The 18,481-nt window shown below is 36.5% G+C and overlaps 1 protein-coding gene across 1 annotated transcript; it reads right to left on the bottom strand.

Moving 5' to 3' along the window:
• Positions 1 to 463: 463 nt before the first annotated feature.
• DCAF17 (DDB1 and CUL4 associated factor 17) lies at positions 464 to 18,478 on the bottom strand (the record flags this gene model as incomplete). The annotated part of the gene is made up of 14 exons (XM_010073034.1): positions 464 to 817; positions 1,588 to 1,743; positions 3,204 to 3,287; positions 4,870 to 4,957; positions 5,365 to 5,474; positions 6,831 to 6,973; positions 10,956 to 11,061; positions 11,590 to 11,697; positions 13,822 to 13,911; positions 14,090 to 14,168; positions 14,905 to 15,044; positions 15,973 to 16,063; positions 17,403 to 17,506; positions 18,341 to 18,478. Coding segments are annotated over 14 exons (1,626 nt in total), but the record flags the coding sequence as incomplete, so codon positions are not given.
• Between the last annotated feature and the right edge of the window lie 3 nt (positions 18,479 to 18,481).

Genomic DNA, 18,481 nt, shown 5'->3' with positions numbered 1-18,481 from the left:
TTACCCTTGACACAGGGAGAACCAGAGAATTGCTTGTTCTTTTAAATATATGTGCATATATAAACAATAAATAAATAAAGATACATAACAGAGGCAGTAAAAATACATAATTTATTCATACTTCTCTTTAAACCAAAACAAACACAACCACAAATCTGAGTGATTTTATTTCTCAGACAAAATCCTTCTGTTGGTTTTGTTTAAGTGGTTTAATGGCAACTCTGCCATTTTCATACTACATACAAAATTTACCCTATACAGTTTGTTTTATTAACAGTCTGTATTAAGGTTGCATAGGTAGAACTACATAAGACAGATGGCAGCAGATGGTAGATAATCAGTAAGTCCACTTCTTTCTACTTGATGTCCAGTACTTCAATCCAATTGGTGAAGAGGAGCAATAAATGCTGCATCTACCATTAATGATGAACTGGTGAATACATGAAAAGCCATTATGGGCTACAGACAAGTGTACAATATTACAGAGAAAAAAGAAATAAAATCTCATGTAGTAGTACAAAATTTTAACATTAAATCCTGCCCAAAAAAAACAGTAGTTGACTAGGTCATATGTATGAAGTCCTTGAATAACATCCAAATTTAAGTCTCTGTAGTTGTTGTTTATGTCTCAAATAAATTCAAAAATTCTCCCTCCTTTTTTACAAAACATTCTTTCTGGTTTTTCATGGCTTGAACATTCGTCATCTTTTGCAGTATCACAAACCATTTGGTAAACGTAACAACTGAACCTCCTGTTAGGCTTCTGTTCTATATGTAATACAAGGTCTTTGTCAAAGTAAACTTCATGACTGTAAGTCTGAAATAAGAAAAAAAAAAATTCTGATTGCAGTCTCCATTTCCATGACTTGGCAATACTCACACCATTTTCCTTGGAGAACAAAATATATTTAACATTGGTGATCTCCATGATCAGACAGGGATTTTGTGTGGATACACGCAGACTGCTCTTCCAGATAAAGGACAGAATTTAAAAATTTTGAGAGGTTTCCCACATGCCTATTTTAGGAATCTAAGTGCAATTCAGAGCATCTGATTTAAAATACTAAATTGCCTACACAGTCAATGATAAAAGAGGTGCCAAAAGTGCTGAATATTTCAGATCATCTAAGTTGGATGTCCACCTAAACTTGGACTGTATGAACAGCCCATTCCATCTCTCCAAATATACACACAGTGAGGTCCATGCTTCATTCTAGCCATGTTCAAGTTAAGCTAGTGAGACTATTTACAAGTTGTAAAGTTAAGCTGATGTAACTATCCAGAGAGCAAGTATTCAGGTTGAGAAACACATCAAAAATACCCAAGGACAACCCCTCCCCCAGCCAAAAAACCCCAAATGAATCAACCAACAACAACAACAAAAATCTTAATTTCAAATCACGGAGATTTTCAGATGAATGAACTGTCTGATGTAATACTTAAAATTTTTGAGTTACAATTATTATTTTGTACAAATCTCATCCATAGCACTTGGCAACACTATTTATGTATCTGCTTCAAATCTGAACAATGGTAAATGGGTATAGGGAAGTGTTAGGGTAAACAAAAGACAGGAATTCCACTCACCACATCCCAGGACTCCAATAATGGAATACTCTTAAGTAGAATCCCATGTTCATTACAGTGAAAGTCAAGGTGAGCTCTTCCATCAGCTCCTATTTGAGTAACTGCCACAGTGGATAACAAATCCAGTTCATCTTCATAGTCCACAATTTTGAATGTCTTAGGAAAAACAAAACCTCAAGTTTACAAACCAAACATAAATTCACACTCGCCCCTACCTAAATTGCGTAGCTCTTTTTCTTTCAGGTGAAAGCAGAAGTGGAAAAATTATAGTTCTTAAGTCTTCTGGTCTGATAAAGAAAACTTTCCAGCCTGATACCCAACAGGCATCTTTCCCAACACAAGTTGTCCAATGTATTTCATCAAAATTTGTTAAGACAGGAGAGAAGAAAGTGATGTTATGAACAATGTGCAAGTAGATGTATTTTTATATATGTCACACAGGAAAAAGAAAAAAGTACTATGAAAGTGGCAGAAGAAACATATTTAGACTCCATGCACTCTCTTAAAGCAGACATGTTAGAGACAGTATAGCTTAAAACTATTACTGGTTTTGAGGGGATAGGTATGCTGGGTAATTCCATTCACATGAACACCTGTATGTTCTGTTCAGAGCTCTCTCTCGCTCCACAGAATATGTGACAGCGATGAACTGAGACCAAAGGTGAAGATTGTGAACTGCCTTAATTGCCTCTATCTCACTGTCATGAAGGTGGTAACATACCCTTTAAATTCAAGCCAGTCTTTTTCTTCCATAATGGAAAAATATCTACTGGAATCAGAAATAAAGTGTAAGAGCAGGAAAAAAAAAATAGTGTGCAGAATTTAATTTTTATTATGATTAGGAAAAAAAAAAAGTGGATAGAAACGAACTGCAGACCTTAAGGGTTATATTAGACTGTCCTGTATTTTTACCATAGTAAAAATCTATTTCCTCATAAAAAAGAATAGAAATGACTGCCAGAAACTGATGAATTTTAACTGTTGTACTTATGTAAATTACAGCTCCAGCTCTAGATAGAGAGCTAAAAATTATTCTTCATACTGTCTTGAAGACTCAACACCAAGGCATGTAGTGTTTTCACTCTCAAGAAGCAGTTACTTAAAGGAAAAGTGTTAAATACCTTATCCTGCAATCTAATCAAAGAAATTGGGAGAAAAAAAATATGATTTAAAGATACTATATCAAAGACTACAGGAACCTAAAGCAGAGAAAAAAAATTATGTTTCTTTCATTTCATGAAATGCTTTATAAGAAATGTTTAAAGGAGATGTTTGAATGGAGACGAGAGTAACAGTTCGTCACATTAACATCTTATTTCTGTGCCACTGAAGTCACATACGGTTATAATGGTATCATGGGGCATAAGGTCTTTCTTAAAAGAAAGAGACTATCCAAAGCACAAATGTCAACCATGGAGAAAAGACGACAGACAGAAAGGGGAAATTAAGTAATTGTAAGTTGAGAAAACAAAGACAGCCACAGAAGAGGAATAAAGAAATCAAAAAAATTAACACAGCTAATGGTTACAGCCACTGCACCTGAAACAAGAATGACTTCTGGCTAGCTAAACATCTTAAATAATCCACGAACTGCTCTTACTCACTACATCAGTTACCTCTTGTTCTGGGTCATCATCCAGCAAGTTAAAACGCTTTTTCACCACTCGACCAGAAGCTGTTACAGTAACAGCATTGTTTACCTTCGGAGAAAAAGAAAAGAGTGCCTTTAGACTTCATAGCATTTTAGTTTCTTCCTATCTATTTGACAGTGTATCTATTTCATGTCTCTTGCTTTCTGACCTTGTTCTAATCTCTTAGATCTTGTTTTACTCATTAGCTATGCATAGCCTTAGTGCTGCTATCTCTTCTTTATGAGGGCTCATGAATTTGGTGGCTTTAGTGGAGATATTACTGATGTTTACTCATATTCAGAGGTTCTCAGTCCTGTAGAGGTGGCAAAGGTTCTCAGCTACCATAATATTTAGAACAGAAGTGACTGAAGCCAAGATGCTGGAATGAGAATTAAGACAACTAAGTAACAACCAATTTGTTTTTTAAACTCTTACTTCCAGAAGACGGGGAAAGTGGCATCTCAAACCACCACAGTTGCTTCCACTGGGCTTCACTAACACCACATTCAAAACTGGGGTATCAGTGTCTTAATGGAAGTCAAAAGGAGAAGGGACAGCACAGACAGGATTAGAAGTCATACTTCTTTGCTCTTTTTGCAACAGAAGTTATCTAAAAAAACCCTAAAAAAAATTTATGGCAAGTCATTAGATGACAAAGATTCCTTCCTGAATTCAAAGGAAATATTATTCCTGAGTTAGTGTAGATTTTTAATACACACACTTTTCTTCTGCAGAAGCTTCAAAATTAATATCACTGATTTCCAGGGACTTTACAGTACTGAAACTATAAAAACTTGCTTTTATGTAAGACATAACTTTTTATGCTGAAGCAAAATGACAGTTCCAGGCACTGCCAAAAAATTTTGTTCATGAGTGTGCTCCTTAATCTTTCTGACATTTAGATTGTCCTTATGATTTTCTGTCACAGAAGACTTCATGAAACAACCATGGTGATTTAACTGCTCAATTCTACCAGGAGGTTCAGATCATCCTCTTGCCACTTGGTTCTACCTTTCTGCACTCTTCTGACCAACTGATGATTCAGCTCTCTTCTGTTCCAGTTCAGCTCACCAAGCAAGCAGAAGAGAACTCACCTTTTCTGCTGGGTTATGATTCTATTATTTTAGTGCACTGATTTGGCTCACCAAGGCTTAGATGAACGCCAAACCTGTCACAAGGGAGTGACTGATGTGCATGGCCAGGAAAAGAAACAGACTTTTGGAAGCAATGTATTGTCTTTGTTGTCTTATGAAGACTTATCCCTAAGTTAGAAGAGACTTTTCATTTCTAGCATTTGTATGGTCAGCTTACCTCAGCACTAGAGATGCACACAATTATCACTTGATGGCACATTCTTTTGAAGGAAATCTGTCACCATCTTTTAAGTATGTTTGATATCAGTGATACATTGTCATACTGCAGACCATAAAGAATGCTGAAAACTAAAGAAAAGACTGGAGGTTTCAGAAAGTTCCTGAAAGTGCTATTGTTTTCAAATTTTTTTTCATACAGCTTAAAGTCCAATGAAGACATGGAATGTCTTTCAATAAACCCTGAATTAAGCCCATAAAACACAGTGATTATTCATACACACAAAATGCCTGTGTACTGGATCAAAATCATACATTGTGATCTTGGATACTAAACTCACAGAGTTTTCTCTGTTGGCCACAATTGTAAAATCTTCTGCTATCTCCATCTGATCTGTATTATTTTTAACTTCCTTAAGCTTCAAGACTCTACAAAAGAAACAGAAATTACAAAACAAGTAATGTATTCTAATCCACGTACTGTACAACACTTCTGTATTTATAATTTTAAAAAATCAGGTATATTAAAACATCAGGAATAACTGGAATAGAAACAAATTATTTTTGTAATTTATGTTAATCAGTGAAATGTTAACACAGTGGTCCTTGAAGATTTTTCATATCAAAATCTAGCGTTGCCTGCCAGTGCCCATATTAAACATGTAGAAAACTGCAGATGTTTCTACCAGAACTTCTGATTCTGACAAATTAATAAATTTCACAGTTTCTAGGGCTTGATGAGTGTTTTGGCCTGCAAATTGTCAAACTACTGAATTTATGCAGTTATGCAACTTTTCCTCTAATGAAAACAAGATTTGAGAAAAAAAGGCTCATACTTCACCAAGTCTGGTCCCACGTGGATTATTCTACCTGACATATCTGGATGGAAATATATCCAATCAGGCTCTAGTGAACAGCATTTCATATCCTGTATGCCATTTTTTGCCTGAAGAAGGAAGGGAAAGCTTAGAATATTAGTATTTTGAAAGTCTCACAGACCTAATTAAAGAGGAAATACCGAGCTCTTCTCCACATACCTCTGAAGGTTTTTAAGTGTTCCTCCTAATCATGATCAGAGAGGACAGCAGTGGAACAAGAACAACAACAACAGACTCCGTTCCAATTCTCAAGATATTCCATGAAACAGTTTTAACTTTTTTATTATGCAATAAGCAATGACCTTGTACCACAGCTATATACGGTCCTACCTCTCCTGAATCGAAACAAAATGAAGATCTAGCCTACACTCTGCAAACACTTCAACAATTCCAGCAATTTGAGTGTCAAAGACATGAGATGTGTCAACACATGAGAAAAGCATTAGGACAACTTTGACTTGAGCTTCAGACCTCAGGTTCAGTCTCTTTCATGCAAATATTTGTGGAGCGCGTAAGCCTGGGATAGCTTGTGACTTCATCTGCAAGCTGGCCAAAATCTCGAGATTTTGGCAGTGGCTTTTTGTTGTTAAATTTAGCTGACCCTGATAATTCAAAATTTCAAATGTATGAACCCACACAGAAGAAACTATGTGAGAAAGGATTGTACAAGTCCCTTTGAATAAAAATTGATCTTCAGCTATGGTTATGAAAGATCTGTTTTGAAAATAATGGAGAGGAGGGGGATAATTGATTTGATCAGGATACTAAAAGAGATGAGGACATTTACCAGTGAGAAGTTTTTTAGTGAAGAACCCTGAACTAACAGGCCTAGAAGCTGCTTGTATTACAGAGGTATCTTCTGGTCAAATCCAAATCCAAAATAAAAGCTGAGATGGAAAGATCATGCAAAAGAATATACGATTAATAGTACATAAACAAAAATAATTAGGAATGCTGGATTAAACTGAGTAATAAAATCTTTCTAGGGAGAGAGAGAGAGAAGGTACAAATCAGGGATAAACTACAAATATTAAGGAAATTTATTCTGCAATTTCTTAAAACTTAAAATGTTTCTTTAGTCATGTCATTTGGTAGGTTGACTAGTCAGAAGAGCATTAAGATGTTACCATGCAAGGAATCAAGTAATGAGATTTCTTAACTTTTAAGCCGAGAATACAGTGCTCTGTAGCACTGACAGTAGTACGAATATATTGGAATGAAGCAAGTATCGAAGCAGTACTAATTCACAAGATAACATTTTACATGACTCCATGGATAGCACATGTTACACTGTGGGGTGATCCCTGTAAGAACACTGCACTGGAAAAAAAGGGTATTGTTACCTCGAGCATTACTCAGAAGAAGAGATGAAGACAAAAGTGATATACATTCATTTCAGAGAGGCTGCTAGCTAAATATATTACCAAAGCATTGTCTTTTAGAGAACAAATATGGAAGACTCCTCTGTGTTTTTTCTTGTTAGGTGTGATGATATAATGCCAAGGGTAACCTCCAATTTGAAATGCATTCTCCAGAGAAGATGCTTCAAATAGCAAAGGTGGGGTATCTGCAAATATTCAGTAATGTTAATACCATTAGTAGCAGAACAATCATGATTCCCTTGATCCTTACAATTCTAAATTCCAATAAAGCTATTAATTCTTCAGATCTTTTGAAAACTGGTGGAAATACATTGGCTGTGATCTTTTTTCTAGCACCAGCTATGCTACCTCACCTAGCATCCAGGCACACATCTGTATTTCCCTGTGGAAGGTTACTGCCTTGTCAGATCTTCATGCTGAACTGCTCTTCTGATACCTTTGACTTACTTCACTACAAATGAGCTGGATAAGCAAAGACACAGCAAGCAATTAAAATTAATCCAGCTCATGAGAATGAGAGAGGAATACATATGAACAGACCAAAGAACATATCAAAAGGGTCAGTATTCTCTTGTGAAAAATAGTGATAAATAGTTGGAAACAGACTAACAGCAGCAATGTCAAATAACAGAATTAAATGCAGAAAGATACCTGAATCTGAATATTCCTTCTCGTTTTGCATAATACAACAAAATAATGTGGACCACAAAGAACACAATCTCTAGCTGAGTTCATAAAAATCAATAAAAATCTAGGAATTTTTGTAATTAATAGCAGAAGGTATCTAATCTTCAGTTCAGTTGGGATAAATTATACAGCTGTAATATGCCATTCTTGCAAGTCTTCTGTGTACTAAATGAGAGCAGCACCTTTGAACAAAATGGACTGCATGGAGCTTTAAAACATCTGCCAACTAGCTAAATAAAAGTAATTTCTACAACTGCTATAACTGAACCAATTTTAGCTGAAGATCAGCTCTATCTAACAGTACAGAGAAGTGCTGGAAAAAAAATGACAAAATGTGGAGAAAATCCGCTATTGCAAGGGGCATTTAAACAGGCAGAATATAAAAACCCAAGCCGAATCACTGTGCGGAGAACAAGGTTCTTATCTGGACTTCTGTGTCCCAAAGGTCTCATCCAAACTTTGACTTGTTCTTGTCCTGCATAGTCTAGATAGTTATCCAGATCCTAGCCAATGGTGCTAAGATGTCACATGACATCAGAAGTTATGTTTACATAGTGCTTCTCTCTTTTTCCTTCATTCATATTTCCAAAAACTTAGCCATTTAGATTGAAAGGAATTAGTTCACTGCCCATGGAAATGAAGTCTTTCCTAAGCTGGAAAGTGTCTGTCTTCTAGTTGTCTTTTGTACTAACCACATAGGAAATGGGACACTCTGTGCAAGATATAACAAAGTACAGGTTATAGAAACCGAGGCATCTGCTGAAAACACAGAAAATGATGAAGATGGAGGCATAAGCAGAGAACCTGCAGATATTAAAATATGTCAGAAAATTAAAAACGAGTCAAGAAAATTTGTTACCATTTTACCCTATCAACTTTTTCTTTTTAAATAAAGCATACATAGCAAGCCTCCTCAAAAATTCTGGTAGATGGATTAAATGACAGATTTAAATGTGTTTCAATAAGATATCAATCCTAAGCAGTACAGGCTGCTGATAAAATATGCCTTTCTTTTTATGTTCCTTTGGCAAAGATTTGCCACCCAAACCACTGTGATAGCGTGACTCAGCTGCCTTAACTCCCTCTTTTCCTGCTATGTGTGACTTGCTCTTGTTGCTCAACACTTCCTATCCTCATTGTTTGTAAGTCCTTTCCCTAGCACTGCCAGTTTTCTGTCTCCAGTTGAGCTTCCTTGTTCACTTCTTTAAAACTCTCCAGCCTCATCTAAACATGAAGCCATAAAGTTGTTCCTGGCAGGACCAACAAGTATTTGTTCTAAATGTTAAAAAAAAAATCTCAGCAAAGTATCTTCCTCTCTGTTTTTTTAAATGAAATTACTGTATCTTCTATTAAGAAATCAAATTACAGTTTTAAGTTCTGGACCTCTGAGAAAGTGCCATTGTGAAGATTTATAGGTACCTTTCCATTCCTTCCACTGTGACCAAAATCTGATTCCTTACCAGTCAATAGCTGTAAATGACATGGTAGGTACAAGATAGCTTGTAAGTTTTGATCACTTCCTCTCGGGTATCTAACACACCACAAAAACAGCACTGTAAGAACTGACATCCCTTCAGTCAATTTCTGTAGGGAGGCTAGGCCTAAATAAGCAGGAAAATGACACATAGTTGAATTATAGTAAATACAAGCTTAAACTCTGAAACTGTTAAAATCTCGCTCACTGAAACATTACATGACATTGAACAGTCAGTGGCTATCTCATCCTTAAAAGAAAACAGCTCAAACACCACAGGAATGCAACTATCTGCAAAGAACAGCCATGGCAAATGTCTGTCATGAGTTCAAAACTTCTTAACCACAAATTCTTGAATACGATTGAAGAACAAAAATGTTTTCTCCAGTACATTGGTTTTAAATCTCAAAACTAAAAACTACAAGACATGAGAACAAACTGGTACAGGCTTCCTATTAAAGCTCCCACAGCATGTTTACCTCAGGGCCCCTAACATTAAATTGTCGTTTTGCAGACTCAGAGAGGAAAATTAAGAGAAATTTCCCTTTGCAGAACCTGAGACATCAATTATAGCAGCCTATTCCTTTGTTTTGATAAAACATTGCATTATAACTGAAAGCCTTCACTATGTAACTCTATATCTTTGGGTATTTCCTCAGGTTTATGTAAATCTGCTTTGGTTTGCCTGTTGTTATCTGACATTGTGAACGTAAAGATCAAAAGTATTTTTAGTGTGGATGGTCACCTGTAAAAACCATTTAATAATGTAACATTCAAAATTAAAGAAATAAAGGCGTTATTTGATGGTGAAACCTACTATTTTTTCTTAAGTGCCTCAAGTGTGAGCTTGTGAGAATGTATTTTTAAAGTAAAAAAAAGTTTCAAAGAGAGCCTCAGGCTTCGTTAATTCAATAAGTTCTGGGCCCCTCAGTTCAAGAGGGACAGGGAACTGCTGGAGAGAGTCCAGCGCAGAGCCACAAAGATGATGAAGGGAATGGAGCATCTCCCTTACGAGGAAAGGCTGAGGGAGCTGGGTCTCTTTAGCCTGGAAAAGAGGAGACTGAGGGGTGACCTAATCAATGTTTATAAATATGTAAAGGGTAAGTGTCAGGAGGATGGAGCCAGGCTCTTCTCTGTGACATCCAGTGATAGGACAAGGGGCAATGGGTTCAAGATGGAACATAGAAGGTTCCACCTGAATATGAGAAAAAACTTCTTTACAGTGAGGGTGACAGAGCACTGGAACAGGCTGCCCAGAGAGGTTGTGGAGTCTCCTTCTCTGGAGACATTCAAAACCCGCCTGGATGCGTTCCTGTGTGATCTGATCTAGGTGTTCCTGCTCCGGCAGGGGGATTGGACTAGATGATCTTTCGAGGTCCCTTCCAATCTCTAACACTCTGTGATTCTTAGCACCAAATTCTAATCTCAAATGCACGAACAGAAATGATTGTTTGGCTTCAGAGAAATGAAAGCCATTACATAAAGCAGAACATTTGTAAGTGAATGATTTGAGGCATAAGAATTCTTTTTAATAGATAATTTGTTCTCTCTTCAGGAATTATTTTTTTATAAACTGGCACATTTCTGACAACTAAGAATTATCAAAATGCAATTCAGACAAATTGCATTTGGTCTCCTTGAATTTTCTCTGCAAGTTAGATTAAACGTTCTCACATCTTTTGCTTGCATACCGTATACTGTTTCTGGGGGTTACTAACAGCTGTCCTCTTTCCCAAGAGCAGTTGTATCTCAGAAATAAGGCAGGGGTTTCCACTTCATGTGTTGCTTATGAAGTTTTCCAAATAGCTTAGTTGCTGTACTAGTTTTCTAGATAAGCCCTGTGTAATTAATTATTGTAATTAGAAGTAAAGCAAAGCACATTTTTACTATAACGTAAATCCAGAAATATAGCTACAGCGCAATATGAGCACAGTAATTTTAATGTTTTTTCTTGGTGTGAAATCCATAAAAGCCACCAGCCAAGATAATAAAAAGATAATAAATACCTGTTATTTTAATGTTACATGGAAGACCAAATGGATACTTTCCTACAACTCCCACTTGACCATTCCAGTTGAATTCATGTCCCAAATCAAATGGTTGTTCCATGAACTAAAATAACACAGAACAATTTAGCTTTACTGATGCATATTTACTTGCTGTTTAGTTTTACTGCTCTGTTACTAGTGGATTCTTTATCTTGTTAGATACCGCTATAAGTCTTATTTTTTAATTAATGTTTGATTTTTGACTGGAAGAATATAAACTCAAGAGTCTCACTGCAGTTCTGTTTCGGATCAGTCTTCCATGCCCAGCAGGTTCTAGCCTTAACACTCATCTGTAACTACTGACTAGGTGTGTAAAGAAGAGCACATTCTGGTCTAGCATTTACATAGCTCCTTTCTATATGCACTGAAGTTCCTGTCTGCCCCTCTATCTCTTATGTTTTGCCACCTCTAACTGGTGTGGGTAGAATTTTCTGATAGTGTACCCATTTGCATCTTCTGACTGTAAACAGATTTAGGCAAGAACTCTATCCTTTGACACAAGCCCCATGTACCTATGTGGCATTACATGAATATTTATGATTTGCTGCCCCAAAATAGCATGGACTGTATGAAAAATTTAGTGTTTCATTACCTGTTCAGAAATGGCCTGGAAGTTATAGAGCCTGACCAGACCCATGCTATGCATTACAATCAGGATTCCATTAGAAACAGCAACATCTGTCACACTATTACCAAATATCTGGGGAAAAAAAGAAGAAAAATACTCTATTAGGGAAGAAATAATTGAGAGGCAATGCACAAGACTGATATTATGTTCCTAATTTTGCAAGCGCTTTAATTTTTTATTCTGACCAAACCCTATGATCAGTGTTTTAGATTCATTAAGTTTTCTGTAACTCATCTCTTCTCATGAGTTTCTGTAATACTTTGCACTGCAAAATCTTGAGGTTAGATTAGTCATATTATGCAAGCAGATTCATTCTCTATGAATTCTCAGTATATCTTCATATCATGTTAGATAGTTATTATAATACATTAATAGATTACATTACCCAGCATCCCACAGGAATGTTAGCAAAGCTAACAACTCAATCTAAAAGTACTGATTTCAGATCTTCTGTTCTTTCTTCATCACCAGGCTAAAATACTAGTCTAATCATGGCTCTATGATTGTGCACAGCTGTACTATGACTACATTATCCAGCTGTCCCAGCATACAGGATCCTCTCTGAATCCAAATTAAGGCACATACATGAGAAGCAGACTTACCGTTTTAACAATTATGTAGCATTGATTTGTGCCACCACTTAACACATCTCCACTGAGAAAAACCCAACAGACTAATTTCCTAGTATTCAGTGAATAACAACATGTGAAGTTTTAATTTTTTTTTAATAGAGATGCTTGGAAATGTAGTTTTCATTTATTCAATCTGAATCATATGTGAAAAAGCAATTAAAAAGGGTTAAAACAGGCTTAAAAACAATTAAAATAAAAGAAACCCAAATGCTGTAATACTCCTAAATCTAAACACTATCAATGATCTTGTGATCAGTTTGGTCCCAAAAGATATATTCACTCCTGAGACCTTGCCTTTTATTTAGTCTTATGGCTCTTTCTCAATACATTTGCAGTGTCTTCCACACAGAAACTCTAATAATTAGTCTTCCAACCCTTAACTCTCCTTTCTATCCTCGAGACCTTAGCTAGTCTGAACTCAGAATTTATTGTGGTGTCCCATCTCAGTAAAGCCGATGCATTAGGTGCACTCAGCAGTCTTGAGCAGTAACCTCAATCCTAACTCTAATCTAACAGTTACATTCCATAGATCTGTATCAGGTTTGGCATTGCCTTCACTAGTTGCTTCCTCTGCTGAGATAGCAGATTGCAAATTCTGCCCTGACGTTATTCCTAGCTGTAACAATTACTCTGATGAGTACTCAGTACAGGCCCAACTGAAGAAATATTCTTTTAGACATTTTGCCTACTATGCCATTCTTAACCAGATTAAGAATACCTTTGATACTGGTAACAACTGTTTTTTCCAGGCCTAAGTACTAATTTTGAATGGAACAACACACAGTGCCCCTAAACTTTCATGGGCACAAATGAAAAAGGCTTAACCCCACTCCTCCACTTGCCAGCCCAATCTCAATTACAACCTCAACCCAACCCAGCACCAGCTAAAATGCACTAGTAGCTCTGGACTCCAAATGAGACCGTAGCTCATACAGCTTTGAAGACAGAATTTGCATGTTTGTACTGCTCCATTTATAAGGTGTATCCAGAGCTCTCTTGACTTAAAATAGACATGTTTTTTCAACAGAACAGTAAAACTTGCCATCTGGCTTGAGGTATACACTCTTACCTAGAGGTCACAAACTGACCTCAGAAAGGTTGTTTGCTCTTGATTGATAAAGCAAGACACATATTTACATTTTGCCATTCAATATCAATGATAATACAAGTTTGAAACATTTGTAACTGCATATAAAAATCATAGACTATAACTAGGAGTGGGTCAAAGGCACATCCATCTTTCTTTAAAGGGATGAAGTCTACAAACAGTTTAGGATTCCCTAATTCTTATGATTACTATAAATAAAGGCTAAAGTCCTTCTACATGTCAAAGAGTAACACAATAACAGAATGCATTTGTATTTTCTCTTCTGGTCATTCAAATTAAGAACCTTCCCCCCAATTCCTATCAGAAACAAGAACAATACTACTGCTAATTAATGTTTCAGGGCACTACGCTTTTATAAGCTGTAAGTATGACTTCTGAAATTCTGGGACAACTGTCTAAACCATGCCTCTCATACAGCTACAGTAGAGCTCACAATTAATAGAAGAATTAACTTACCTTTTTGTTTATTTCTAGCATTCCGATGAATGACAGAGGCAAAACTTGGAATACAGCAAGATAGAACAATACAGACTGTTGGATATCTGCCTGGGAAGGAATAACAATACTGAATATAGTTATTATACTTGAGGCATTTATTAACAGTAGGATATCTTCATCTTCTACCACAATAACAAAGCATTATGTCTCCATTGCTGTCCTTGTAATTTTTTAAAAATTGATTTTGCAAAAATTTAAGAATGACAGATTTTTTCAACAAACTTACCTGTTGTGCTGCTGCAGGGAGCTTGTTTTGAGCTGACTTTACAACCAGTACCTCTTGAGGAGTATCCCAGCTCAGATATCTGTTTGTGACAAGAAAGGCCTATCTTAATAATTTAAAAACCATTTAATAATAAACACATTATTTGAAATAAAATAGAACCTACTATAACTAGGCAGATCCCTGTGTCCAGGCAAACTGTTCAGTATCTGATTTGGGGCAGATGCCTGAGATGTTTACTGTTTGCAATAATGCAAAACCCATGGAACTAGGAATGGCCTATTCCATACAGAATTGTGAGAAAAACTCTGAAAGTATGAACACTCACTATCTTAATTTTTTCTCCTTCCTTTTGTGAATCACTGCTTCCTTATCCTTCAGCCTAAAGGAAATAATTTATTCTGAGAACCAAAAAAAAAAGATGCAGTTTACCAGAAGCAGTAACTGCTCTGCTTTTAAAGAGCAAAATGGCCATCCTATGGAGATGAATGCTTGCAAGTTAAAAATGGCTTGTTCTACAGCTCTTAAAGGTCCTCTCCTGGTATGTTGCTCTTGCAGTAAAGTTGTCAGAGAAAAGCCAAGAGTAACCTAGTTTTTCTGTCTTTTGTGGAACTTGATAACAAATTTGAGACCATAATGCTTAAGCTGCTGAAATTCTTCTATAGAAAACAGCCTGCAGGAACAATACTCCAGGTAATATGCTAGCCTAACAAACCTGAAGTCAGCCATAGGATAGTACTAAACTAAACATGATTCCCTTTCTCCAATATAGTACTAATGATTGTTATATTATAAAAAGGCTAGTCAATGTTCAATACCTGAATTTGCAACAGGAACCGGCAAGGTATATTTTTTCCAGTATTTCTCCACTATCAGCAGAGAGACGTAGAAGCCAGTTCTGCACTGTCAAGACTATCAGGGAAGATTTATAGTCTGATGCACTTGGTAGCACTTCCCCCTACATAACAAAAGGTTATCAGAAAACAAAGTTTGTACCAGGATACATAACATTTTGACACAGTAACAAGAAAACAGAAGTTAATATACATTCCTCAAAAACTAAAGGTGGAAAGCTTCTTGCTAATCACACCAGGATCTCTAAACTCATGTCTGTGCTGAATAGTCAGCTATCACATAAATAATCTGTTATCACACGTTTTGCAAGGCAGTTACCTTTTCTAGAAAAGTCACCTTTTAAAACTTCTTTGCCTTGCACAAATGAAGTATAACTGCTTATCAATCTGATACCAGTCTTGAAGAGACAATTGTTTAAGTATTGCAGAATAAGGCATCCTGTGGTAACTCAACAGTAACTGCTAAGAATGGTATTCACACTGCTTTATTTTTAGGCACCTCAAGGATGGGGCTAATATTCCTAAACTCTGTGGACAGCGGATTAGAGAAAAACTCCTCAAGGAGGACGGAGATTATATCATCTATTAGCTAGAAACAGCAGAACAGCTTTTGGGCAGAGTTGCTTTAATGAGTCTTCAGTTTATCTGCCTTTTTTTTTTTTTATGTCAATAGAACTGGTAAAAACTAAAACTCCCACCTACTGCCCTTGCTAATCAGAAAATAAGGAAAAAATGAAACAATATATGTTGTAAGGAATTAGAATTTGTTGCATAAGCATAAAGGCACTGTTTTTAAAATCTTCCATGAAAGCTCACAAAAAAGCATTTGAATACGCTATTGAGAAATTCAGAGTATACCTCTAAACGTTCGGTCAAAATAAATATGGACATGTTGCAAAGCTTAAATGACCTAACTCCATAAAAACACTGAGAAAATAGTTTACAGGGAACAAACACTCTATTCTAAACATGTTTCACTGAAAGGTACTTGGTTTTTTTGTACAACAATGCTCTATTAAAAAGTAATCTTACCAGTGGGCATTCCAATAATAAAGCATCTTCTATTTTTTCTGACTTAGAACACTTTGGCTTTTGATAAAGTACTCTTGGCTCTTGGGCAACGCTGGAGGAAAATGATTGCTAATCATTAGTCTACTTTATAAACTACTTTCTATCAACAAGTCATTTCATACAGTTTTATAAATCTTGCCTTCTCTTTAGGCAGGTCAGAAATCTAAACATCTTATTTTTACTTTGTAAATATAACATGAAATTGCTCTCAAAATAAGGCCTAATAAACAACAGTAAGTATAACGTAATATTTAAAAGCTAAGCTTCTCTATATTTTGTGGTTTGGTGCTGGGGGTTTTTGTTTTGTTTTGTTTTTAAATAACAAACTTAATAGTAACATTCTTGCTTTAGTGATATACATTAAAAAGCATATTCTAGAAACTAATTATCATCCTGGAACCTTCCCCTCAAGCTCTTCCAGTGTTGCCTTTCATAATGCAAAGGAGTGGCACCATATACAGATATATTTTTAAAAATACTAGAATGGAAACTTCGCAGTGCGCAGAGTTTTCCCCTCAGGGAGAGGATGGGACAAAGATAAACCTGAAAGATGCTAGACAGGTTACCCCAGTACTAGAAAGCATTCAGACAATGCAGGAATAAAACACAGCTAAGCAGATCTAGATCTCTGCTGTGATAGATTAATTAACTCTCAGTGGTTTACACCGACAGAGTAGTTTGTATTTTATGTATCATATGACACTGTCTCAAAACTGTTCTGACCACAACTTACTCAGCAGTGGAGTTCTCCAAGTCCCTGCTACCTCCCTCACAAGAGAGGCGGGCGAGGACAAGGACTGGTGTGCGCAGGACTTCCCATCCTCTGTCCTGCCCTGTGCTGCCTCCTAAGCTCTGCCTCTGCAGCTGATGATGGAACAGGAGAGTACATCAGATCAGAGAACTGATCTGCAAAATACATTAATAAAAACCAGCAAGCACTCAGCACGCTCTGCTTTTACATGAACAATAATGTACTTCTTTAATGCAGAATTTATAGAAATAGTATCAAGCTTCTTACATAGGCTGATTTTGTGACATATTCTTTTAGCACACTGCTAGTTACCAGATCACAAAAAAACTACAGTTCATTTGGCTTTTTAGTGCAAAATTTTAAAATGCTGGTAATCTTCCTATTAAAGTGCTCCGAAAGCTGAAGTTATACAACACCAGGAAGATCAGGCTTTTCTTCACCAAAGCAGGTGTCCCATTAAGACAGAACGGCATCTGAGTGTACTTTAACAAAGATTTATGCACCTGGTTATTTTTTGTTCATAAGAAAATTCCACTCAATATACAGGGGCTATTTAGATGAGTAAAGTTAGCGACACATCTAAAACAGAATCTGTGTTAAAACTGTAAGCCAGGGTAATTTTTAACTGTAAATTTATTACCTGCTAATGCAACACTGGTAATTGTCTAAGTAAATTCTTCCTCTTTCATATGCAATAGGAGATGCAGAATGAGTTGTCCAAACGTTCTTGAATTTAGTACCTTCCTGAAACAGATAGAAGTTGTAACAGTGACAGCTTTTGTAAAAAACATTGCTTTTGGAAAGTATTTGGTTCTTGCAGCTTATTAAGCTTACTTTAATTGAACCTTTGCTGTTGAATACATAAAAAAAATATTATTTATTTCTAAACCAAATTAAGACCTTTTTTAGGGAAATTTTGTCTTTAAAAAAATTAAAAGATCTTTTTATTAGCTCTTATGGACAGCATTGCCAATTAACTTCCACATACTCACTTTCAATGCATTGCTATCAACTACTGCATGGGAGCAGTAATCATTTTGATTAAAAAAAAAATAAAACAAGTTCACTTTAGTCTGGAATTGGTTTAATTCCTATTTTTTTCTGTAACATAAACTTCACTGACACACTAGGGGCATGTTTACCTGAAGATGTCTGCTGATTATCTTATCTTATTGTGAGAACTTAATTCAAATTTAACATTGATGCTCCGTAGAGCACCATGATTTTCTATTGGTATTAAATATCAACCTATCTTAGGGGAAGAAATAAGTGATATAAAATCTCACAAAGGGCTAATTCCAGCATGATTATTAGATTTACAAGTGCTTCTGCTGCTTCTCCACAGCGTAGTACTCTCTACACTTCTAGGTCTGAGCCTCATGAAAGAAATGTAACCATTTCTAACTCTCTTCAGCACAATCTTCAGCAGAATTTCAGCTTTTTTCCTCTTAAAACTTGTCAGTCGGTGTGACTCGGGGACTTCTCAAGCACCCGGGGGGAGGACTGACGCTGGGACCGCCCCGGATGCCAGCCCGGGGACCCGCAGGGTTCGGCCAGCGCCGAACACGCCGCTGTTACCTGGCATATTATCTTCCTGAGGAGGCCCAGCTTCTTCCTGTGGGCGGCACCGGCATCTCTGGTATAAAAGCCGTGAGCCCTGCGCATGAGCAGGCGGCAGACGTTGTGAGCCTCGGAGCCCGGGGTCCTGCCGCCGCCGGC

The sequence above is a fragment of the Pterocles gutturalis genome, unplaced genomic scaffold, assembly GCF_000699245.1.
Source record: "Pterocles gutturalis isolate BGI_N339 unplaced genomic scaffold, ASM69924v1 scaffold51717, whole genome shotgun sequence".
Classification (NCBI taxonomy): Eukaryota; Metazoa; Chordata; class Aves; order Pterocliformes; family Pteroclidae; genus Pterocles; species Pterocles gutturalis.
Note: the sequence above shows the minus strand (reverse complement) of the source record. Positions and strands in the feature narration are given on the sequence as shown.